The sequence below is a fragment of the Porites lutea genome, chromosome 12 (genome assembly GCF_958299795.1).
Source record: "Porites lutea chromosome 12, jaPorLute2.1, whole genome shotgun sequence".
Taxonomy (NCBI): Eukaryota; Metazoa; Cnidaria; class Anthozoa; order Scleractinia; family Poritidae; genus Porites; species Porites lutea.
In genome coordinates this window covers 15340229-15366081 of record NC_133212.1, presented here as the reverse complement: position 1 = coordinate 15366081, position 25853 = coordinate 15340229, and the positions used below count along the sequence as shown (strand labels likewise).

The window sequence follows — 25853 nt, the reverse complement described above, 5'->3', positions numbered from 1 at the left end:
GTCAATTTTGCTCTAAACTTTGTTAAAGTCACGCTACAAACTAATTCATTAATTCAAAAAGAGTCTAGGACATCTCTGCAGTGTTGTATTTTTTCTTTACTTAGAATGGTAGGGGATCTGTTTTAAAAAGATAAAGATAACCTGTGTGAGGGGAGGGGAGGGGGACGGACGGACGGTTGGGGCTGTGAGCTGGTCAATTATCTTTCGATCTCTTGCTGCACATGGAGAAAATAAGCTAAGGTTGAAGCATTGTGGAAATGTTCGGTAAGGAATAGTTGTTTTCAGTTAAGCTTTTTTCCAGTTCGTCGAAGAAGAAGCTGGAATGCTTTGCAGATGCAACAAAGCAAGGGTATTCTTACGTCATATCAGCGCCCGGTCTCTCTCTTTCTCTTGTTCTAAACTGGCGAACGAGTCGACTGCTCAAAAGATGGGAGATTCTTTTCCTCATTTCGGTACCCTGGCGATCCATGCTGGTCAAGAACCAGAGCAGTGGAATTCTAGGGCAGTAGTGCCACCGATTTCAATGGCTTCAACTTTTAAACAAGATGCCCCGGGCGAACATCGCGTAAGTTTACAGTAACCTCAATCTTCTTACGCAATAGACATGTTGCATAGAATGTTATTAATTAACCTTCTGTTATGATCGTGATATTTATATCTGTTAATAGGGATTTGAATATTCTCGATCGGGAAACCCAACAAGGAATTGCTTCGAAGCCTGTGTTGCCGCTTTAGAGGGGGCAAAACATGGTGAGATTTTCTCTAGTTTGACTGTGTGATATTGTGTTTTTATAAGGCCACGTGTAACACAAGATCCGGATTTTGAACACACTCTGTTTTTTTGTTTGATATCAGCGTTCGCATAACAAGTTATTTCAACATTGTGAAATCCTATACTTCAGACGGCCTAGTAGTCATCTGGAACCTTTCAATGATCTATATTTTGGTAACGGTCGTGTTTAACAGTGGCGGATCCAGCCCCCCACCCCTCTTATTTTTGAACCAAACTGAGGCCTGAACAGCCAAAAAAATTTTTTTAAGAGACTGGGCCCCCCTTATCTCAAGGTCTGGATCCAGCACTGTTTAATACATACCAGGGGGCTTAACCCTTTAAGCCCTAGGAGTGATCAGCATCAAATTTCTCCTTGTAATATCAGTGCTCTGTAAAACAGAGTGGTCATGAGAATTACGGACATGATCACACAGTTCAAATTTTCTTGATATTTTATCAACTTCTCCCCATTACTTCTGTAGGAAATGAGTAGGAGCAACAAATGAGAATTCAAATTTTGATCTCAGGGTTTAAAGGGTTAATAGAGGATTTAGCATAGGGTACTTTCACAGAACAGCTGTAATGATTTAATTCCCTTATAATCTCCTTAGGCTTAGCCACTGCATCAGGTTTATCAGCAACCATGCTCTTGACACATCTTCTTAAGACTGGAGAGCATGTTCTATGTGTGGATGATGTTTATGGAGGTAACACATGCTTTTAATAATACTATTATTTAACAATTAATGAATGAGGCTGAGTATCTTATGAAGAATTATGGAGATCAAGGAGGGTGTTATTCGTCGAGGTGGTAGGCCAAGGCGGATAACACCCTCCGAGATCTCCATAATTCTTCATATGATACGAAGGCCGAATTCAATAATTGTTTTATTATTCAAATTCAAAATAATTCCTAGTTTAAAAACATGGCTAAAATATGCTAACCTCCAACGATCCCTCGATGTTAAGTTCATCTTCGATAGTGCACGTTTAGGTTTGTCCAGCTCCGCAGATATTCTCCAAATAGCAGATGTCATAGCAGATGTTATTGCCATGTTTTTAGCTATGTTTTTGCCTAGTTCTTACTCTTGAAACGAGTGAAATGTCTGCCATTTTTCAAGTTCACAATCAAAACAACTCAACCTCGTCCCCAGGTCTTCTCGGTTACCGGTGCCTTAACCTTCGAAAAACGCTGCATGTTTGACGTCATTTCCTCGTTAAACACAAAATTTTTCCAAATTTGGTCATCAGTAACTGGTTATGGTGAATTAAACGAGTGCTTTTAGCCAATCAGAATCGGGAAAATATTTTGAATGAATAATAAATATGTATTCATGTTCTGCACATGTCATCGGATTCCCTATGGGGTAGGACCCTTGGGGAATATGTTGTGGTAGACAAGGGAATTGATTGGTTTCTTTGCTCTTGTGCAAGGGGCAATTTCCTGACATTGTTTTAAGTCAAAAGGACAGGAGGTTCATCATTCATTCACCCATTCATCCATTATTAATCAATTTGTTTTGATTATAGGAACCAACAGATACTTTTCAAAAGTTGTAGCCATACAGATGGGAATAGAAATCACCTTTGTGGATGCATCTGATCTTAGTAAATTGAAGAATGGAATCAAACCAAATACCAAGGTCTGCAGTGAATTTTAAATGTAACAAACTGAACTTTGATCTCTCATTTTCCGGAACCATCCTTCATGGTTGCTCCTCCAAGAAATTTTTTCCAAATAAGCACCAATTACTTAGGCCAATGTTTTTAGCAAACTAGTTCCCACCCTCCTCAAATAAGCGTCCTCTTTTCAACCTGGTTCCCAGAACCTTTCCCTCACTCTAGACTTGCTACAAGTTGACCTCTCATAAGTTATTCTTAAAAGTGAGCGAAGCGTGCTTCAATGCATGAGGTCGTGCAGAGACTGAGCAAACAACGAAGTGTTGAAGTCAACTTGTTTTGCCTGAATGGATTTGATATGAATCATATTATATATTCCTGCGAGGAAAAAAATGATAGACATATGCTGTGTCAGGAGCGGCATGAAATATCACTCACAGGCCCTGTCCTAGCTATTGGTCAATTGTCATGATGTTACCGGTAGAATTTTTGACCAGTGAATTTCACGCCAAACAGTTATGAAAAGTCCTTTAAAATGGCATAACCAACCAGGAAAAAAAAGAGGACTTTTAGAAAGTCTATCTTCACTCTTACGATTGTTTATGAAGCATTTACAAGCTTTAATTGGCTGCTATCCTGTCAGATTTTGCATGGATGCAATGCTAATCAAAATGGTGTTGAAACTAAGAAAAGTTCCCAAGAAAAGTTCAATGATCAGTCTACAAATGTTCAATCAGTGTTGTTTGATAGTAGTAATGCTGCCGTGGCATTTGCTCCTTTTGCAATCCTTGGGTAGACTGTAATCCCTGGTCAGGTCCGATCTGTGAGGTTCTTGTTTAGAACATTTCTAATGTTAAATATTGTTTTGGTTAGCCTGTAATATCTTTGATAATTTGGCTCTTTTGACGTTGCATGTTTCAGTGATCAACTTCTAAAAGTTATTTCTTTAATATTAAATTTGTCTCAGTTTCTTTTTGTTTTTTTTCTTTTTGGATTTTAATGAGGTAATGTCTAATTTTAACATGGAAGCAAAGTCATCTGCTTTTTTAATAAAACACCTTTTCTCATAAATAGATGGTGTGGATTGAGACCCCTACCAACCCTCTTCTGAAGCTTGTTGATATTCAAGGAGCTGCAGAAATTGTTCATCAACATGAAGTAAGTTTGTTAGATCATACACAATGTAATTGTACAACCTTGACTATTCTCTGCAGTATGCTTTTTTAAAACTAATATCTTAATAGAGAACTGAACGATCAAGTGTGCATGGAAACTAGTGCATATGTTCATGAACATGTTACATATCAGGTCAAAAGTAAATTCAGGTTAAAAATTTTTCAACCCAAGTTGATTCTCTATTCATTTGTCTCCTAGCCCTGATTATTAATTAATGAATTATAGCCTGTTGCAGGCTACGAAGTAAGGAAATTGAGAATCAAACTAGCTTTAGAATTTTAACCTGAATATATGAATTTTGACCTGTAACAAAATACATGTAGTACTGCATTCATCAATGTTAAATATTAAATGTTTTTTCAGGGTGTCTTCCTAGTGGTGGACAACACTTTCATGTCATCATATTTCCAGGTATAATACGTTGTATGCAATATACTCCAACAGCCCAGAGAGATAAATTATCAATTCTTTTCTTGACAGTCAGCACTTGTTAACCCAAAACATTGTGCCCTTCTTAAAACGTAACGTATCCCCAAAATTATTGATCCCTGACTATCTTTTGTACTGACTCAAAACAACTCTTAAGTATTTTGTATGGGAAAGAATATCCTTGTAACTATTTGAAAATCACTCTGGCTCACTTTGACTGATACAACAGGCTTTCAAAAACACCAGGGGTTATAATGAATGACTTGAGATTTTATACCCCAAAATCTCACCCTTGCCTTCTCCCCCTCTTTCCATAAGAATATCAATGCCATCTCTTTATTCAAGACCCACAAAAATCCCTTCAGTGCAAAATTTCAGACCCCTAATAGGGGATTAGATACCCAATCCCCACCCTCAACTGTCATAAGGAAATTATACCAAACTGTCCCACCATGATTTTGAAAAGAGAAGCTTATCTTGACTTTTGTCTCTGTTATAACATAGCTAATTTCCATTCATTTTGTCTGTATTAATTTAACTGCTCTGCCAAAAATTATGTAATTATTTTGTAGCGACCTTTGTCTCTTGGAGCTGATGTTGTCATGCACTCTGTAACAAAATATATGAATGGTATGTTTATCAGATTATTATACATTTTAACCAACTGTTATTTAGCTTTTATCCCCTCTTTGTTTACATTAACAGTAATTTCAACTGTTTGACTGTTTTTGTTTTTTTTTCAGGTCATTCAGACACTGTAATGGGAGTGATTTGTACCAACAATGATGACATTTGTAATAGGCTGAGGTTTCTTCAGAATGGTAGGTTTACAACTGCTACATAACCAAAAAAATACTAGTGCATATTTGATAATATGCATGTTACTGTAAAATCGCTAGTAAGCTGCATGTTGCCATCTCTTAGCCCGCGAAAACATCCTCGCTCTTCGCCGCCAGGGACGTTCTGCGCGAAACGCCCCAGCAGCGAAGAGTGAGGAGAAACGGATGTTTTCGCAGCCATCTCTTCATCACTTTTAATTGTTATTTCATTATTACTTACAGTAGACAGAGAAGCAAAAATTTTACATCGTTTCATAATTTATTCTACAATGTGACTAGCAAAGGTAAATGACTATAATTTTTAGGTTTATTATGTGTGATTGTTTTGTCCTTTTTTTCTTCAGCTATTGGTCCTGTACCAAGTCCTTTTGACTGTTATCTGGCCAACCGTGGACTTAAGACACTTCACCTGAGAATGAGGCAACATCAAGTCAATGCTACAGCTGTTGCAAGATTCCTGGAGAAAAACCCCAGGGTAGAGAGGGTGATATACCCTGGTAAGACTATTGGACTATGCATGCATGCCTTAATACGAGGATACAGGGTATATGTTGGTGAGAGACTGGCAGAAATGGGGCATACTTCTCCCTATGAGGGTCTTTTGGTTTGACACCCTACCCACCAACTCCTTTGGGAAATTCCAGTTTAGTTTCATGCCCTACTTTTCTAAGACTTTCAGCCTCCAAGACTTCCCCCCCCTCCACACTCTCCCTTAGAATTTCAAGCAAGTCCCTATGGGGTGGGTATGGAAAATTTTTGGAACCACACATTTTTCAGCCAATCGGAAGGACCACCCAGATCTTGGTGGTGACATGTCATCAGTATGGATTTTCGACGCTTGTTCCTCAGACGTCATTTCACCTGGAAACCTGTGGTGGCGTGGCGAAATGGCAGCTGTTTACTCAGGCTACACAATTATTGAAAATTATTTGGTGAGAAAACCATGCAAAGAAAAGGCATTAAGCAGTTTTCAGGTTGGCACTAATGAATGACTGTTTCACAATGTAGGCCTTGAATCATATCCACAGCATGAACTTGCTAAGAAGCAGATGACAGGCTTTGGTGGAATGGTAACCTTCTTCATCAAGGGAGATTTGGAAAATGCTAAACAATTTTTTAAATCGTCCAAGGTATATTTCTGTTATTTACTGTTATTAGTAGATTGTAGTGCTCAATAGCCAAAGGCAAGGGTGTGCAACCGAGATTGATTAGCCTGCGTTGCAGCCGGCCCACGCACTCGTGTAAGGTTTAAAGCGTCTGCGACGCAGGCAAAGATTGATGCGATGAAACGCTCTTGCTCTAGTGCTGTGCTTTGCATAAAACAAAGTTAGTGTGACATGATAGAAGGTCAAAACGTGCGTGATCAGATTGCCTTCTGTGTATTCCATTTATCGTTAGTGGAAGGCCAAAGGACGGCTGGCTACAACGTGCCACGCATGCATTAAATTAAGCAGCTTGGAGATGAATTTGCACGCTCCTTTGGTAGCCGGCAATAATATAAGCCTGACTGTTGTCATTTTGTTTTTTCTTATAATTTATTTAACAAATAGATTCCATGTTGCCGTGCGTCTTTTCAGTAATAGATCACAGATGACGTCAAAATGTCGTAAAAACAAAGAAGTGGCACACGAGCCGCAGGCGAGTGTGTCACTGTTGTTTTTACCACATTTTGACGTCCTCTGTGATCTGTTACTGAAAAGACCCACGGCAACATGGAATCTATTCGTTTTATACAATGATCAGAAAAGAAAAAGACCGATACACATACCTGCCTCGAACCGCTTGACCTTTTGAGGATTTGTGCTAGTTTAGGCATTTTTTAAGTCCCAAACCCAACTTTTCATTTTAGCTTCTTCTTTATCTTACTTGCGTACAGTTTCTTCGAAAAGTTTTTCACCGTCTTTTCTTGCTCAAAGAAGAATAATAGCGAAAACATTTTGCAAAACAGCGAGTCTCTCGTAGCGAAGACACACGATGGCAACTGTTGTGAAGATTTCTTGTAGTATAGGTATTGTCAAGTAGTCAATAGCTTTTTTGGTCCCCGTTTCTCCATTTTTCTTCTTTGTAAATAGCTCCTGCTAAATTTTTTCGAAGCTTTCACTTGCCTCAATCCGAAATAATCTCACAAACATTTTCAAAACCGCGTGCCATGTTGAACAAAACAAAGAAAACAAGTTTCCCGTGACGTCATCCATGTATCTGTACTCTAATAGATCATGGGCAACGACCATTCACAGCGCGCGTAGCATTCACATCATTGTATGAAGTATATTCGTTCATGTCGTGAGTACTCTTAATATGCAACAGCCCTAAAGTCGCCCGCTCCTTTGCAATAATATACCCTTCTCTAGTAGCCACACTTACTCTACCATAAGCACCCTCTTCCGAGCAGGGTGTTATAAAAGCCTTTCTTCTCCAAAAAATCTCCTCCCATATCTGTAGTTGGTCTTTTCTCATCTTGAATAGGCAGTCTTCTGCATAAGTCAGACTTTGCATGATAACCCCCCTATCAGACAAACCTTGTTCTCCATAATTGGTAAAAGCGTCGTCATTCTACTACGGGTTTTAGGTATAATGTATTAGCGGGAACAAGTTATCAAATGCTAGACGTTTTATCATTTTGCGCGGATCGGGAGAGGGCTTTACCCCCTTGAAGAAAAATAACGTTTCTGGTGGAAACTAGTAAAATGAAGCTTTCCAAGGTGTCTTTTTAACCCTCCGTTTAAGCCCCAATATCTACATACCAATTCTCAAGACTGATCTCCATGTATTTCCGTAAAAAACTAGTTGGGAGAATTTGAAAAAGATCAAAGATTTTAATCTTTCTGATCAATTTATTAAGTCTCATAGACTTTGCTCTTGACAATCTATGGATATTGTTAGGAGAAAATTGATGTTGGTCAAAAATCTCGTCCCCGTAGTCGTCGTCGTCCTCGAATCTGAAGGTCTCTAATATCGATCCTTTTTAATTTCAGTTGTTTACTCTTGCTGAGAGTTTAGGAGGATTTGAAAGTTTAACGGAACTACCGTAAGTGTTTCATTTAGTTTTGTGACCACTAAAGAACATTTTATGGCATATTATTACTGCTAAAATGGCCCCCTGTAATTTAAGCTTTGAAGTTGCAGTTGAAAGATGCATTTTGGAGAAGATAACTTACAAAATGTAACCTGATTAACTAAGAGTCAGTCATGTGATTTATTTGTTTTTTGGAATAGTGTGCATTTAATTAAAATAAGTTGTCTGCCAGTGTTTCCGAATGGTACATTTAGTTTCGAAACTAAGATACATTTTGTTTCAAAAATCTCTCACAGACAAGTAAGATTCAGACTGTAGAAATGGGGTAGGTCTAAGGAGAGGAAATATGACGCTTCCCTCAAGAACATCTCACTGGAAAGTGATTGAAAAAGGACTTTCAATAAACGTCTTAGCCAAGTTTAGCCACTTACAGTGAATCTAGTTGTGTTTTTAAAATTAAGAGTGTTGTTGTATAGCAAACTGGCTCTAGCTTTGGTGGTTTAAGTAGGTTGTAGAACTAGTGTTTCCGCGCGGTTTCATTGCGGAAGCGCAAATGATTAATATGAGCAGGAAATAGTTCGCGTTCGCTCAGAAATGCTTGCTACGTATGGTATTTATTAGGTAGTTTACGCAGCGACGACGACGGCAATGAAAAGGTCCCTCTCAATTTGTTAAATAAAGGTGATTTTTTTCCTGCAGTTGAATTCTTATTTTAACAAGGGTTGTATGCAGATTCAGAAAGAGAAAGGAGAATTCGTTGTTATGTATTTACGTCCTCCATAAACACATCAGGAGTTTCACGCCGTACACTGTAGTCGTGTGGTGGACGTCAAAGAAATATGTACCAAAAAGCGTGGTACACGTGTAGAGCTGGGCACCCAACGACAATTTTCGGAAAATATCTGTTCGGAAGACGATTTGAGATCTAGAATTTTCAGAACATTTGTTGTAAAATTTCTTGCTTGCTTGCTTCTCCTAGGATTTTCGAACATCTAAAAAGTGGTATAATTGCCCATTTTTAACGGATTTTTACCCTTAAAAAGGTCACCTAGAATTTTCGGGAGCCTTTTTTCTGGCTGGAATTTTCGAAAAGGTAAGTTTTGATCCCTATAATTTTCGGATCACCAGACTTTCAGCTAGGAAATCCGAACAGATGAAAAATTTTTAGGGGATAAAAATATGCCTATATGTACCGTTTAAATACTAAAATACATTTAACAATGCCATATTTAAGGGGTTTTGAACTACATTCTCCTTGGGTGCCCCTGTGTATTGTTTTTTCAAGTCGTCGTTGTCGTTGTTGTGGCTGTTTAGGCTCCCTATTCTCTGATCAGTGATCGGTTGTGACCCTGTTAAACATTGTTTTACCATGTTCGGGGACTTTGCAGTAGTTTAGGTGCGATATGTATGCCTTCGTAGAGCCATTAGGGCTTTCTATATCTCACTTTTAGACTTTTTATCGCTAAGCAGACAAGTTACCTGATATTTTAGGGCAATTATGACTCATGCATCAGTCCCAAAAGAGCAGAGAGAAGTCTTGGGAATATCAGACACACTGGTGAGTTGTACATTCGCCACTTTGTAAACGAAAAGGAATCTAGCCTGTATTAACTTTCGCAAAGACTTCTGGGACGGTTTCTGGGAACAAAGGAAAAATTGGCCAATAGCTGAACGGCGCGTATTCAGAAATAAGTCCAGAAATCTTTGTGGGCCCAGCTTGATTCTCGTTTCCAAAGTTTTGCCTCAGTTTTAATTCACTTTTCTTCTCCCTTTCGAAGTTAAAGTATGCATATTTTCTATTTATTTATCTATTTATTTATTTATTTATTTATTTATTCAATCAGTTCCACCTAAACCTGCGGAACACACAACCAAGCTGGGCTCCAATTTAAGTTTGTCCTTACAGATAACCCACCCAACCCAGGAGAGGTTGGCCACACCACCGGGGTCTACGTCCCCTACTATTTTCGAACAGTGGCGTGGTTTCTTTTACGTCCCACAAAACCAGATAAGTGAAAGTGCTGTGAAACGGGACCTACGGTTTTTCCGTCCTTATCCGGGAAGAGTAGAACATGACTCTGATCGATTGCAGATGTCATTGCAAAGGCAGCACTTTCTCCTCAGCTATTTACAGACCCTGAGAGTTGTTTCGGCCGGGGTTTGAGCCCGCGATCGCGACCTCCTTCGCAGCAGACCGGTGCGCTCCCGACGTAGCTAACCAGGTAGATTGTTCCAGGCTCCGTGGAAAGTAGTTCAGTAATAAGAACGCTTTGCTCGTTTTAATACGTTCCCACTATACTATCTGAGAGCCTGGCACAGGCTACTAACCAGGCGGCGGACGTTTTGCCGAAAATTAAAGTATGCAAAAAACAATGTAACTTACGTCATACTAGGTTTTGGGGTGGAGATATTTCTGATGTTAGTGGTTGTTGTCTTTCTCGATTGCTGTTTCTTGCCGAGGGTGTTACTGGAGAAAAGTTAACTGTATCGTTAATTCCAACGGTGGTTGCTTATGTTTCTTAACAAATGTTTTCGTCTAGTAGACGAAAACACTAAATTTCTTTTTTAGTTGTTAGCACATTCACTCGTGGAATTCTTAGTTTTAACGTTGACCCCGAAGACCACTGAGACTGCCGTTCGAAGTCTAGTATGAGCCAGTGGTCGCCCTGTGGTTCAACGACCGTATGTTCTCAATGGCTTGTTGCTGAGGAAGTTAGAGTTGTCGGTTCTCTGTCAATTTTGATAGTGTACTCGTGAACTACTTGACAGGGAAGGTGCCTGGCTGATCATGATCATTGCTTCATATTTTAGATACGTTTGTCTGTGGGCCTAGAGGACACTGAGGATTTAATTGAAGATTTGGATCAAGCCTTGAAGAACGCGGTAGGTGGAAAGAATTATCAGGTGTCCTGTATTGGTTGCTCGAGCTACCTAATACATGGGTAATCGCGACCAAGTTAATACACGCACAGGTGTTTTAGGCTCTGAAAACATTCACTTGGACGGCAAAATACAAACACTACATGTAACTTCCCACTGATCTACAAAGCGAACTAATATGACGATGAATATATTGCATCCGTTAAGGTTCACTTTAATTTGGTGTTTGTGTGTTGTTTCTTACTTATCATAGCGCCTTACGGTCTCGTTTTGGCCAGTTCTTCCCTTACCTAAAATGTCTTTTGAAACAAACGAAGAACGAGAACACTTTCAAGAGCCTGGGCGCCCTAACGAACAAAGCCATCAAATTTACCTGTTCTTTGAAGAGGGCACTTGGTGGTCAATTGTACCGAGGTCAAGTTAAGCAGGAAAGGTTTTGACTGGAGGAAATAAAATTGCGACTTCAGACATTTCTCCACTGAGTTGGAGGCTCATTTTATGAAACAGTAGTTAGCAATCAAGCCTCATTTAACACCTTTCATGATGTAGAAAACTTAATATTGTTTAATAATTTTCTTTAAAAAAATGATTTTATTGTGTTACTCCTTTCTTGAATGAGTTGATATTGTTACAGTGGTCATTCCTTTTTAAAAACGACCTAGAAAAATATCATCGAGGTTTTTACGTAACCAAGCAACCTCCTTTTTTTCCTGCAGGTGCCAGAATCTCTCCTTTAGCTGGAGAAATAAACTTTTTAATCATGAAAATTGGATGGCAGTAAGGTAAAAAAATGATGTTGACTAAGTCTGAATTATGGAAAGCCTTTGCTAGGGCTTGTCCTGTAGGTGTGTAGGTCAAAAGTACAGCGGTCATAAACCACGGTGTATATATCCCATGTAACCACAGGTGAAGTTTCCTAGAATAGCCATGCCTTGGGGATTGACAAAGTCGACCGAAACATTGTATTGCACTGCATAATATTCAGCCACGGTAGCGTATTAGTGGTCAGATTAAAAAGAAAAACCGTCTGACTAGCGTAATAAGAAACCACTACATCTTCGTATTTGGCTTATGGGCATTCTGCAATCAAAAATAACGTGTAAACGTTTTATAAAGGGAAAATATATTCTGACCTAAGGTATCTGAGTTTGATACTTCAAACCCTTGAAAAAACGCAAATCCCATGAAAAATGTAAGTCGTTGCGCGCAAGGCATCATGGGAAGAGAGGACACGAGCGTTCTGAAGCGGTGAGGGCATGGGGCTGTAAGGCGATAGATTAAAAAAGGAGGATAATTTTGCCAGGAAATGAAGCTGATAAAAAATATCAAAATGCAAATCAAGTAAAAGAGATTTTAAAAATGATAGGGATTTTTTTGGGCGGCAGTGTACTATACCTATGAAGATCTCTAATTTACTATTTGTTCTATCAACTCGAGAACGTAACATTGTAAAAGTGATTTTTTTTACTTGTTTGGTTTTTAGGTTGTGTAATGACTGCCTCTCTGCTTATTTTACTGATTCCTGTATTTACCCGACTGAGATAGACGTATTTATAAATTCAATAAATGAAGTCATGGACAGTCATTTAAGTTGTTCTGTGTATGCGTATTTCTTTTGGCTCGAACCTAGGAGGTACTTAGTGAAAATAGGTACTTCAGGACTGCATGTGCCCCCAGGTAAATAAAAAACGGAGAGGTTGAAAAAATACTGTGTTTCACCTGCTGTAGAGAAAAGTTGTTACGTTCTCTCCTTGAAAGTTAAAAAGTCGACCACTGCTTTTCGTTTACCCTCCAGTGTCAGCCATGTTATGAAGAAGCTGATGTGAGAGGAGGTGAGAGGTGACATTAGCTTTGATTTCCAGCATGAATATTCTTCATGCCTACCGGGATTGACAAAACCTGGGGACATTCGCTTTCAACTAACTACTTGGACGCAGCCAAGCCATAGACTCGGCGAGTATGGGGTTGGGTGCACAAACTTTTGCTGTGACAGTCAAGGTTTTTACGTGGTAGTCAAGTCTTTTATGCTTCTTTTAAAAATAGTTTTGATTTTTAACGGCTATAAACTAGAGTGATCAAATGTTGGCTCATCTTTTTAGCTGTAAGGTATAGAGTAATTTTTGAATTTTTTGAATTTTGCGCGCAGAATGAATGAAGTTATTTCCCCAAACGTTGTGTTCTTAAATCTGTTTCAGAGAAAGTTGCTCCATGTACCAATAGGTGTGAGGTACATATAAATGCTCTCTTTTTCCAATCTTTTGAATAAGCCTCTCAGTACACGAGGTCCCAATTTTTTGTTAAACGTTTTAAGACTTAAAGTCAAGTTGGAAAGATCGGCGTTTTCGAAATCATTCTGTCAATTTTGGGATAGTTTTAGAAAAATGCGAAGTTTTTGAGGATGATACTCTTCACTGCCTGAGTGTGTGAAAAACTCAGAAGACCATTTTACAGTTTCGCGCTGAGTGCCCTGGCCTTTGGATAGGGGCGAGGCTGGAAGAGACCTTGTTTTTTTTTTACAAATCGTCCTGTTTTCACATGCAAATGAGCCTGTTCACGGGCTTGTTTATATGAAAATAACACGATGTGCAGATAAATAGCAGTTAAGTTTGTAACAAAACAAGGTCGCCTCCAGCCTCACATTACTTCAAAAGCCTGGGCACTGGGCACACAACTGTAAGAATAGCCCATTCTTATTTTCCCCTCCTGATAACTCACAAAGGATTGCTGTGACAATCAAGTGCTATCAACTAATGTGATGATAGTTGCTGGTTCTTTAAATTTCTTTGCAACGGTTTTAAGTTTATTAATGAACAAGTAAATGGTTATTTATTATTAATGGAGCTCCGTTCTTAGGCGTGGTAAAATCTATATATTAAGGCTTGTTCATGTTGTTCGCTGCAAGATTTTCTGGCTCACTTCATTTTTCTGTGTTAGCGTCTTTGATTTCTATAAAGGAAAAGGAATCAGTTGCCGTTAGTCCAACACTAAGGTGAAAACTGACGATAAGGCTGAATTGAAGCTATTATTTAATAAAACAGCCAAACCCTTTTTTAATGCCGACACTAAGGAGCCCATATGAAGTGACCGTATTTACGGGGTGTTCCGTGGACTATGTCCTCGGAGACACTCAAAAGTCGCTCATTTGTCCCTAAATCCTCTAGTAAGATCCCCGGGGGGCTTATTTTTTAAAGCACTTTTGATGGGGGGGGGGGGGTGCTTAAAAGAGAGGGGGGCTTATTTAATTTAGCGAAATGTATCAACGGGAGAAAATGATAATGGTAATAATTCTCCACAGAGAACGAGAGCGTAAAGTTGAAAAAGTTCTGCACATGATCATGAAGTCTGACGTCATGTGGCCGAAGACCAAAAACAACATGAATTACCAGCCTTAATACACCATAACTGATCAGTCCACGGAATAAGGATGGAGGGGAGGGAGGGGGGCTTATTAACTTTCCTCCTCTGAAATGGGGGTGGGGGGAGTTGCCTCATTTGAGAGGGGGGCTTAATAGAGGATTTACGGTAATCAAAAACAGTTTGTATGTGTAACCAAATGGTGACGAGTGAAATTAGGGAATTATTTCACGCGCGTTTTGTGACATCCTAATAATTTCTCCACCCTTTAGGAGAGGGAAGTTATATGTATTAGGATTTGGACAAAACGCACGTGAAATAATTCTCTTATTTCTCGCAGCATATCATTTGATAACCTATTTAGTAATATCGTAGGTGACGAATTACGATTGCAGTTGTGGATTTTTGACATGTCTATTCTGGTTTTATCGCATCGATCGGAGAACTCCACGCTCTCAAAAGTTTAGAGCTTAACTTTGACTGAATTTTAGAATTTTCAGAATGTCTCGACAAAATACCTGTTAGAATCTGGCCTTCTTGATGTGTGTTTATGTTTTCCAAAGCGTGCTTTTCATGCCCTGACATCTTCATTCATAAAATTTAAAAACTTCGTCGCCATCTTGGAACTGAGACGTACGGAAGGTTGCCATGGCGATTTTGTAATTTTAAGCATGAAATTACAAATTAGTAATAGCATGATTTGTAGTGATATTTGCCATAAATACCAGGAGTGATATTTCGAAATTGTTCTACGTAATTTCACGAGCCGTTAATCGAGTGAAATTTGAGACAATTTTGAAATATCATGTACAAATCATGCTATTATTTGTTTATACTACTACCCGCAAAGGTTTTGTAATCTCCACATGAAGGTATTTCAAATTATTAAGCTGAAATACCACTGCTCTAAGCCAATCAAATTGCAGAAATTTCTCATGTAGTAGTATAAACCCTGAAATTTCGCTCCAAAATTAAGGAGTAATTCGTCACCCATGATATTATTTGTATAACGCATTTATTGCCAGCTGCGTTAACTGTGACATGCATACCGTGGAAACTTTTTTATTGTCAAAAAGTAAGTTGAGAGAGGCCGGATTAGCAAGGTTAACTTTCCAAGAGAATATGTTGATCGGACAAAAGAAAAGTGCCCGTTGTCCACATTAACTCGAGTTCGTAGAGTACAATTTAGACAAAATGTTCGGGATTTATTAAGGGTTTGATCAAAATGTTAAACGCTAAAAGATTTTTAAAATACATTTAAAAAACATTTAAAAAAGTGAACGACGTTTCGGCTCTACGTTACGCCATTATCAAGTTGAAAAGTAAAAAAGGTCAAGGTGTAAAACGCATATATAAAATTTGAAAAAATACATAAAATATTTGCGGATCCAATGGGTATAATTCCCAAGGTAAGAAACACAATAAGAGAAATAAAAAAATGTACAAAGAAAACTGTCTGTAATAACTGAGGTGTCCGTTTAGTCGGGTTCCACTGTGTATGTCGGTATGTATATATCGGGATTGAAGATTATAGGATACTTACTGACAACTATTTAACACAACAGATGCGGCCTTTACACTGGGACATTCCGTAGATTTTCCTTTCATTTTTATCACATACGTACTTGCAGGTACCTCCGATACCGTGGTATATGTAGCAACCAAGAGGTGGATTATCAACTAGAAATTAATAGCACCACACGATGATCAGACTATTAACCTAACGGTACCAGTTAGACCAGACTCGTACCCAGTCGCTATTTAAGTGTTTCTTGGGGCGAGAGAAGACTGGGGATTAGGTTGAGGCGCGCGCAGGGTCTCATGGGAAGAGAAGAAGGAAAAATAGCCCATGAGAACCTGAGCGCCTCAACCTAATCCCCAGTCTTCTCTCACCCCAAAAAACACTTAAATAGCGACTGGGTACGAGTCTGCTTCTAGACTATAAATAGCATAGAGAGGAGAAGTCGTTAGATCACGTTGCCTTGGTTGTCATGGTTTCTGGGTCTCAACAAACCGTGGTCCCGCTGATATGACAGAAAATAGCGAAAAGGTTAACATGTCTTATTTTCCTATGCATGATCACACTCAGGAACAAAACGGCAGCCCATACTTTTCTTCCATCGTTTGACAATGCAAATGGCCGTCTCTGTCAAGAAAGATTGTTGTGATCCAGAAATTTTGCTACAATGGTAACCTGTTTTTATGTCTAAAAAATAAATATGTTATTGGGGTCGTTATTGCTTTTTGCGCAGAAATAATTTAAGATCGAGATGTCACAAGTAAGAAAAAGATCACATCATGTTCTATTTTTAGGTTGTGTGGGTTATGTCCTCATTTGGAAAAGATGATATTGGCAGACTGAAACTCGTAAGGTGCTCATTGCTTGTCGTAATTTGGTTGGTTACTAAGCCTAAACTCCTGTTACAAAAAAAAAATTGTGAACCGTGGGGACGAGGTTGGGCCGCTAAATCGCGCAACATGTACAGATGTTGTTACAAAAAGTAGAACTACTCTCTACTTTCTGCAGCAAATGTTTGCAACCATCAAGAACCTGATTTGTTGCAAGACAGGTTTGAAGGTGGGTGGTAAAACAAGCAACATCGCTATTCAACTCGTTTGCAGTAATTTTGCAAAACAAGTTGCAGGTTTTTTTTGGCCGTTTTACCACCGAGTTAAAGGGGCTGTGTCACGGCAGTCCAGTTCATTTTGTTTAATTTTGCCAATTACTCGCCCTCAATCGCTACGGAACTTAAAGTAAGAAGTTACAGGTAAATGACAAAATCAGAGATCCGAGACAAACAAATATGCCTCCTGAGCATTATTTTTGAAGTTGCAAGTAGCAGGGATCAACTTCGAAAAACTGTTAGGCTGAACAGTTTCCAAGAACCCTAATTTCAATCCTTTTCAATCTTCTACAGTTTTGCCCATCCGTGGCATCTGTTGTTTCTGTTATGTTATTTTAACCTTCCTTTGATGTTTTAAGCGGTTATTTTATGTTTCTCTTAATTTAACGGGCACTTTGTAATTTCCTCATTTGGCTGAATTTCGTGACACAGCTCCTTTAAGCCTCGAATATATGACTTTGAACAGCATGATTGAACGTATACCGTGGACTTTTACTTTACGAACTCAACTTACTCGGCTGTTTGAAGCACCATCTAGCACCGGGCATTGTAACTGTTTCATCCCAGCAGCATGCTTTGTTAAGACATTCCTCCTTTGTTATCCCATAATATCCACATTCCACACGTTCAGAAGGAGCCACGGGACAAAGTCCATCAGGAAGATCTGTATAGATTTTAACATCCGTATACCCTTTATTAACCAGTGATGATTCTTAACAAAATAATAGTACGTATTTATAGTGGAGCTCTCGCGCAACGGAGCACCATGGGCAAGAAAATTCGGTTATCCATGCATCCAAGAAATTTTGGTTCTGAGAAAATGGTTCGTACGTACTTGCGTACGTCCACCCGCTCATGTAAGAGGATATTAAGTGTCTTACCCTACATCCATGTTATGATCAATTAACATCTGTCAACTGTCATAGAATACCCGCTGACCAGTGTGACATGACTGTATGGCGAGCTCAGGTGCCGACTGTGAGGAGAAATGTTTTTTATAGTTTTCTGCAGACAAGTGATCGCAGGCTTAGAAAAATTTACTTTTGAAAGACAGTTTGATAAATCTAGATATTATTTGTGTTTATCTTATTGTATCACGTTGCATTGCATTGTATTCTATACCTATTGTATGGTACTGTAACAAAAGGAACATCTTTGGGTTGCCATTAATGCGGATTTATCTTCAATTGTTTCAAAAGGAAAAAAAACTTTTAACTGGAAAATATTTGCTCCTGGTTACGAAGTCGTCCAATCAATTTTCCTTCCTCAAGGAAATGTTAAGCGTCAGGAGCTCATAACCTTAAGCGTAAGTTTGTGACGTCTTTCGAAAACTTGCGAGTATACAGGCTTTTGAGTCGCAAAAACGCCATCACCAAACTTTTTTACAGGGCCTCTCTTAGCTGCACTGTCACCTAATCAAGGCTTACTCGTGTGTTTTTTAACGTAGCAGTATTTTGCGTTTGGATCGCTTTCATCCCAGCAACAGCCTCTCATCAAGCAGGTTTGTTTATCGATTCCCAGCCATCCACATTCATAACGGTTTTGAGATTGCACGTCACACGTAGGGGCTGCAAGTTACAAAACACAAGATAATTAAAAAATGCAAAGCTGTACCTTACGTTCCATTGATCAGGTTGTTTATTCTCATAACCTTTTCTCTTAAATATGGATCAAGATTGTTGGGAGAAAATTGATGATGGTCACTATTACGGGGACTTGGGAATTGCTTTTTTTTAGGTGGGGGTTAAATGAGCACATCATGTTGCACCACCTTCACGCATAACCAAGGTGGAAACGCAATACATTATTATTTCAAGTATCTTGGCTAAATGAACGGAGCTTAATATGGGTAGAAACTTTCCTTTAGTTAAGAAACCGCCCTTTCAGTACTTTTCCATGAAGCAATTTGGTTTTTTGATATTCGGTACTATTCAAGGATAAAGAAGGTATATTTACAAGTGGGACTACCCGGACCGGGGCACCTGGAAGAAGATTATCCAATCACGACGTTTTTTCGAAAACAAAAGATTCTAAAGTTTTTTTGCAACGGACCAATAACATTCATAAATCTGATAGCTGTTTCCTGAGAGGTCAGGTAAGTTGAAGCAGTTTTAAAGTTTTTAACGGTTGCATAGTTGAACCTTGACAGGAGCCAACAATCATTTTCATCGGTCCGTTTGCAAAAATAAAATCTTTTGTTTTTTTAAAAACGTTGGAGTGGATAATCTTCTTTAAAGTGCCCCGGTTCGAGATAGACCACTAGCCCCTAAGGGGTATGGGCCAATTCGCCTCATGGGATGTTGAACTGTGGCCTTGAGGGCGAAGGGTCTAATTGTTTTAGTTTCACCCAACTAGTCGCACAAAAAGCAATTATAAAGATAAGAAATACTTGTTAAAAAAATATTTGGGAAAGTAATGGACCAAGCTCGATTGCGCAAAATTTGCATAATAAAAATTCACATAACCGACACGTTTCTGAAACACGTGATAGAAAAGCAAAGCTTGTGAAAATTCTTTCATTCACTCATCCAGATTTGAAGTCGGTGGAAATCCAACCAAAACTGTTCTTAAAAGCAACAATAAAAAACTTTACAATAGTGCCATGACCCACAATACTTTCATGAACTGCAAGGACTGAAGCAAAGGTGACTTAGAATTGTTAAATACCTTTACCCTCGGACGTGACGCAAATTCATACCCCCAGGGGGGATGGACCCCTTCCCCGGAGTTTGAGGGATTTCGAACCGATTTTACGTTTAGCGAAAAGCCTTTGATTTTCTTAACAAGATGAGGTATATTATAAGGGTAGTTGTGCTGCTAGAGGAATGTGACGTCAACAACAATGGTCGCCATCTTGGCTGCCATCTTGGATTTTACCAAGAATTAGAAATCAGGTTAAAACCGCGAGAAATATTAATTTTTTGTACTTTACATGAAAAATAACACATAAATAAGTACTTTGCATGATTTTAGCCACAATATTTTCTTTTATTGTTAAAAAAGTTAAAAAAACATGTATTTTCACCCAAAAATGGCTTGACCACCTACTACTCATGACGTCATATCTCGTAACCATAGAAACTGATAATCACTTAACTTGTCTCAAAATTTGTGCGAGGGATAAACGAACAGCTACTGAAAACGTCAGGTGATGATGTTTTATCTTCTAGGAAAAAACTCAGAAAAACCTCCTTGTACGTCCCAGGGTTAATACAGTTACACAAGCCTCCAGTTAACTTTTAACGTAAAAATAATAATATCATCTTTCATGCTAATATCCGTACCTTGGGCCATTTTATCTGCGTTTTTGCCTTTTGAAATTTTCTACAGGAGTTTTCTCTTTCTAAAAACAATAATTTCTACGTACTAAGTAAATCCTGAGATCCTCTTGAGATGAGGTCGTATGGCTAGTTTTTAAGAAAAAAGCCTTTTAAGGTCTAGTTTCCAGTCCCCTTTTGGGGTGATCGGTCACTTCAGGGCGGAAAAACGTAATGTGCATGCGTGAACTTTTTTGCCCAGATCCCCTGGCCGGGCTTGAAAAAATGGCGGAATTTCAAAACTTTTTTTGCCTAATAATAAAACGTTTCCACTCTTAACCTGGAAAGAACAAGCAACTTGCCTTCAAAAGTTGCAAGCTGTGGTTATAACCTTCTCATGACTTAATTTTCTCGAAGAATACCTCATAGCAAAACTGACTTTAACGACATTAATTTCCTTGCGTTGTACTGGAAATGTGCATGCGTAGGTCCGATTTTTTTCAAGATGCATTCACAAAATGTGTTCATATAAGGAAGTTCCTGGATATATAAGGTCCGGAGCACCACTGTGGACACAAATCAACATATCTTTGGACAGTGATTTGCCCCAAAAAATTAACGCTTGCCCACAATGTGTCTCAAGTCACTGAATTTTGTCGCACGCGAGCTGATATTTTAAAACCCTCGCTCGATCAGACACTCGTAGTTTCGCAGATCACTAAAATATAAACAAAATCCTCAATGTAGAAGTTATTGCGTTGACATGTGGGCAGAAAAAAGGCAAACTTTATCTAGTAAAATCTTCCCAAAAATCGGTTTCAAAGCAACTATAGTTTTTTAAATTTGCTCGTTTCGAACAGACATATAAATTTTGCTTTGTGTTGTCAAGTTGAATACGCATAACATCTGTCAAAAACCTACGCGTAAGTAGGATTTCCTTCAAACAAAGTTAAAGTTACATTATTTCAAAACCTTCTTGCTGACAAAGAAGAAATGAATTTTCTGTACGAAAACAACCTACCAAAAGATCTTAAAAGCAAAAGATCAGTTGTAACTTGGCAGCCAAGCCATGATTCACCATTTAGCTACTTTAAGGTTAACTGGTCCATGCGAGAGTCTTCGTTTAAGCAAATTAAACTCAGCCGATCATTACAAAATACGGAAAATTGCACATAAGGGTTTGTTTTGCTCGCCTCAGTCAAATGCTACAGCAATTGTTTACCGGAAAAGAGTCAATTGTTCTGAAGTCACTGCCAGCAGTTGTCGTTCTCTACTTCACAGCGAGTGAAAAGGACAATTTGCCTATTCTTAGAAAGTTATTATTATAAAGAACAGAAACTTTCACAGTGAACTGGAAAACAAAACTATGTAATGAAAAATGAAAAAAACTCTGACTACTATTACTTGAGCAACAGAAAAATGATCCTGAGTAAGCTTGCTGGCCTTCTATTTCCGAGAAAGTTTAATAAGCGCACAAGTTTGTTCACTCTGATGCGTTATAACAGCAATATGGTTCTTTGACGGAAGACAAAGATAAAGCTGGTTCTGCAAAGGTAATAAATCTGGGCGTGTAAAAAAAGTAAGCGTAACTACTAATAACAGAATACAAGCGGGTTTCAGTTCAACTCATAAAGTAATCGGATGTGATGCACAATCAGAAAAAATACTCGCCTCTTCAAAAAATGTTGAAAACCTTTTATTCCACCTCAGACTGACGGAATGATCCGTTTTTCCTTTAACATTGGTTGTTCTGAATCCAAAGTAATTTTCAAGCGACGAAAAAAAAGCAAACATGTCAAATAAAAATGCTTTACAGGGAGCAAACGTTCGCACCTCGTGCACTTCACTCAGAACTCCAGCAACAAACAAACACAGTCAACACACAGAAAAGCCCGCCTTGAGCGATAAGGGATACGCAGAAGCTTGCGCAGAACGTTTTTCCGCCCTGAAATGGGTCACTATATATCGCGAAATGCTACGCAATAAACGATTTTTAGAAGGTAAAATGAAAAATTAAATTTGGCGTAAAATATTGTGAGACATTCATTTAACTCTTCCTTCTACATCTCTTGTATAACTGTTTTGAATTTTGTCTTATCTGGAAATAATTCTGTAATAAAAAATGTGACAATATACTGAAAACATTGATCGAAAAAAGGTTATTTGTTTTGAATTGATGGTAACCGTTAAATCGAAACCTTGTTAAATGCTTGTAATTTCGTCCAATAAAAAAAAGTTAACTTACAACTAAATATCTTCATTCCATACTCCGTTGCTGTTTAAGTCTTTTCTGGTATGTAATTCTCTAGCAATTTATCTAGAAACTCATTTGAAAGCTCGACAAAACGCGAAGCGGCCGCCATTGTTTTGATCAGTTTTCAAACCCGCCGAATTTCGCCACTCAAGGACTATTACTTATAGCCTCCTAGTTGCTCAGTTAATTAAAATGCAGGATTTGCATGCATTAGTCTACTAGTTGGGTGATACTAGAAAGAGTTAAATCAAATGCTCACAAACTTACGTGGGCCGAGTTTTGAGTTGTAGCAAAAGAGGGCATCTGGATGAGTACTGTCCCAACAACAGCCTTTCTTCTCACATGTTCCTTGATCTATTCCAAACCATCCACATTCATACCGATATTCGGGTTTGATATCGCAGATATCTACTAAGAAATGAAACAAGTTTCTCAAATCAATACACGAAATAAAGATCTCTGTCTCATTCTTAAAAAATTTGAATGGCAATAAGGCCCGTCACCCCGGCCTCTTTGTTGAATGTCTTTGTAAGCTTTTTTAGACCCAACCGTGTCAGCGTCCAAAATGGTCGACAGTCGACATTTAACCGACGTCACCACTAGTTTCCGCGATAAATGACGTCTGAGGGACAAGCCCCGTTAATTCCATAATGATCAAGTGTCACTACCCAGATGTTAGCAGTGTTTTTAATTGGTCGTGCCACGTGGGAAATTTGCTACAACCAATCAGAAGCACTACCTAGATTTGGGAAGTGACTCGTCAGCAGTATGGAGTTTTTGCGCTCGTTCCCCAGACGTCATTTCGCGGGAAAACAAACAGTGGTGTCGCGGAATGTCGGCTTTTTTCTTGGGCTGCCTTCAAAAGCAATCACCATCATAGTGAACTGACCAATAGAAACGTCGCATTAAGGGATGCGCAGTGCAAATTCACGAATCTAAATCTTCAGAAGAAAGCGTTATCAGCGTAAAGAATGAGATCAGAGAAAAAAAAAGGGTTTATATTTCTGGCGGTATTCAGTAGATTGCTGTGCGCATGTGATTGGAAGCTGTTGCGCGAGGGGCAATACGTACTGTACCTTCAATACTCGTGACATTAGTTGGGACGGTGGGGATATTTTCTGCGCCCTCAATGTCGGTTTTGGCGAGTTGGCATCACAGAAGAAAAAAAATCAACACTGAGAGGGAAGGAGCACAACTTTTTGTCGGAATTATGTGTACAGCACGGGGTGTCCCAGCTTACTGTGACGAGAATTGGTGCTGGAAAAGTTTGTCACAATACAAAAGCTTAGTTTAACTATAAAGACGACGTTTTCTGATTAGCGGTTTCAAAGACTGCTTACACGGGCGAGGTCGATAGCTACATCGCCCCAAGTATCGCAGTCCAAGACAGTCTTGAAATCTGGATTTTACGCTGTGGATTCCCGATTCCCGGTAAAAAAAGAGGCTGTGGAGTTTAGAACAATAATCACACTGATACCAAAGAAAGAAAGAAATGTTCAGGCTTATATAACAAAGCCACGAGTTCTGTTCCAATGTTAATTTCCAACACAACTGAACAATGAAATACAGGACCGTTTCACGGCAAATTGAAAACGTTAAGGCTTGTAGTTTTTTTTACTGTCGTTCTGTTCCGTTCCAGTTGTTCCAGTCGCATAAGTGTTTTATAGATGTTTTTGAAATACTTTCTTCATTAATTGTGACGCACAATAAATGTATTATAGATGTAACTCTACATGTTTGCTTTAATGTGTTTCTCAGATACGTTTAATTTTATTTCGTCGTTCCACAAGATTTTTTTATTCAGCTTATATGCCCCCCCCCCCTTCCCCCCACGGCTATAATCCCCCCAGTTTATGAACCCACCCAAAACCCCTTATGAAGTTATATGAGTCCAGGGCCAGCTTCCTGAAAGGCCAATTAGCGATAAAAATGGCAGGATTAATTTTTTTCCACATTTTGTATTTACCGTCCTATGCATTACCTGGAGCAAAACTTTGTGTTATCATTTCCTTTTTTCGAAGTAAAGGCACAACAGTATTTTGTTGTAGATCAATTTAGGTTTCTAAGAAAATACCCACCTACCCCCCCCCCCCCCATACTAACATTAACAGTTACTTCTTACTTAGAGCAAACGCTGTTAGCTCGAGTTTACATGTTTTTAGACTAGAAAACCTTGCTTGAAGTTTGGCTTATTCCTGGGTTAAACTTAACCATCGTTCGAGGAACCGGGCCTTAAGGGCTTTGAGGTGGGATTTTACGGTGAATTTACTGGGGATTAGTCACTATATTTACCTTGGTCGTTTTGAGATGGCATACATGTGACAATGAGCGCTGCACCGAAGATGTAGATGACTGACTGAAATATTCCTTTCATTTTTCGTAGCTGTTAACATAACAAAAGGAATAACCTTTTACAAATGAATCAAAAAAATAAAAATTAATCCAGAGACTATTAACGCCCACTGATCGAGTTCCTATTTAAGATCATAAATCAGAACTGTAAGCGCAAAAAGTGAAAAAAAAGGTTTTTTTGCAACGAAGATTTGTGCTATTTAAAAACCAAACGACAGCATATCTATTTTGATATGAGAATGTCGAATATTATCTAAACTAAATTTTCAACCTTTTTAATTAGTGATCAAAAAGGGGAGCAATCAGTACAATTTCAACGCGTGTTAATTAATTAAGTAGCAAAAGTTGGTTTAACAATTTTTAGTGTTATAGTTATTGAATTTAATCCTGCAAAGAACATCAGCAAATTCTTCCACGGTTTCTTTAGCATTGGCGTTAGCACAGCGGGCTCTATGAATAAGCTTATTCTGTTTTGTTGCTCAAAGCACAGATTAAACGTTTGAAGAGTAACGAGTACGTATATCATACCAGATAAAGATCCAAGTGAAGGCCAATTAAAGCTCTCCTTTCTGAACTATTATCTTTCAAAGAAGACTTGCCTAAGCGAAGAATGGCTCAATGAACTGAGTGACGCTTTCAGGGCCGGGTGTGTCTTTTATTAAAGGCTGTTGAGGAGAAAAACTGTCATTTAGCTTTTACTGGGCCAGAACGATTAAAGTTAAATTCTAAAGCTGATCAAACATTATTTGCGTAGATCATGGAGTCAGTAAACATCCCTTTGACGGTAGATGATATTCGGCGCAAAAGATGGAAAGACAGTCGTAAAAAATAATTGTTTCAATATTTTGGTATATTGTTCGTTAGCTTCGACTAAAGAATCATTGCACGTTTCTCAATTTTGTTTTTTATAAAGGGTTATACAAATGTGCTTTTATAAAATAATCTCTATTTGAAAATAATTTTGATTAAGTTTTGAGAGAAATACAATTGGCATCCAATGGTTAAAAAAAAATTCAACTAACTTTGTTGTAAAGTATAATTTGTTTGCTTCGTCTACTTTAAATAAAAGAGATATTAAATAAAACGAGCACCTTTCTTATCAAGAGAAAAGTATGCTTTTCACGAACTTTTAAAAAGAGTAAGGGTCCCTAGTTGAAGGTCCGGGGAACTGACGTTATAATTATAGGGTCATCATAGGTTGATACGTGGAACCTGACATCACTTTTACTAACTGGCCGGTGAAGTCTATCGCTGTCACATTTTAGAGGTCTCCAGCCATG

General features: G+C 38.6%; 2 protein-coding genes across 3 annotated transcripts; one reads left to right on the top strand and one right to left on the bottom strand.

The window, feature by feature from the left end:
• Nucleotides 1-291: 291 nt before the first annotated feature.
• LOC140921216 (cystathionine gamma-lyase-like) lies at nucleotides 292-12317 on the top strand. The gene is made up of 15 exons (XM_073371194.1): nucleotides 292-565; nucleotides 669-750; nucleotides 1384-1479; nucleotides 2303-2415; nucleotides 3467-3550; nucleotides 3932-3979; nucleotides 4570-4627; nucleotides 4741-4818; nucleotides 5181-5333; nucleotides 5845-5966; nucleotides 7812-7864; nucleotides 9344-9410; nucleotides 10664-10735; nucleotides 11449-11514; nucleotides 12216-12317. The coding sequence occupies exons 1-14, from the start codon at nucleotides 323-325 to the stop codon at nucleotides 11467-11469; spliced, it is 1290 nt and encodes a 429-aa protein (XP_073227295.1). The 5' UTR covers nucleotides 292-322; the 3' UTR covers nucleotides 11470-11514; nucleotides 12216-12317.
• A 1184-nt stretch (nucleotides 12318-13501) lies between these two features.
• LOC140921294 (uncharacterized) lies at nucleotides 13502-25238 on the bottom strand. 2 transcript variants are annotated; one of them, XM_073371283.1, is made up of 7 exons: nucleotides 25102-25238; nucleotides 24514-24604; nucleotides 22489-22632; nucleotides 18138-18278; nucleotides 17225-17374; nucleotides 15630-15766; nucleotides 13502-13678 (listed from the first exon to the last, which is right to left on the bottom strand). In XM_073371283.1, the coding sequence occupies exons 2-6, from the start codon at nucleotides 24593-24595 to the stop codon at nucleotides 15636-15638; spliced, it is 648 nt and encodes a 215-aa protein (XP_073227384.1). In that variant the 5' UTR covers nucleotides 24596-24604; nucleotides 25102-25238; the 3' UTR covers nucleotides 13502-13678; nucleotides 15630-15635. The 2 variants fall into 2 exon arrangements, with proteins under 2 accessions (XP_073227384.1, XP_073227385.1); XM_073371284.1 differs by having other exon boundaries at nucleotides 22489-22629.
• Between the last annotated feature and the right edge of the window lie 615 nt (nucleotides 25239-25853).

Excerpts from the sequence above, each read along its gene's own strand:
- LOC140921216 (XM_073371194.1), top strand. The coding sequence starts at position 323 with ATGCTTTGCAGATGCAACAAAGCAAGGGTATTCTTACGTCATATCAGC. Across the intron at positions 5,334-5,844 it reads AGAGAGGGTGATATACCCTG|GCCTTGAATCATATCCACAG; the intron begins GTAAGACTATTG and ends TTCACAATGTAG. Across the intron at positions 7,865-9,343 it reads GAAAGTTTAACGGAACTACC|GGCAATTATGACTCATGCAT; the intron begins GTAAGTGTTTCA and ends CTGATATTTTAG.
- LOC140921294 (XM_073371283.1), bottom strand. The coding sequence starts at position 24,595 with ATGAAAGGAATATTTCAGTCAGTCATCTACATCTTCGGTGCAGCGCTC. Across the intron at positions 22,633-24,513 it reads GCCATCTCAAAACGACCAAG|TAGATATCTGCGATATCAAA; the intron begins GTAAATATAGTG and ends TTCATTTCTTAG. Across the intron at positions 18,279-22,488 it reads CAACTCAAAACTCGGCCCAC|CCCCTACGTGTGACGTGCAA; the intron begins GTAAGTTTGTGA and ends TGTAACTTGCAG.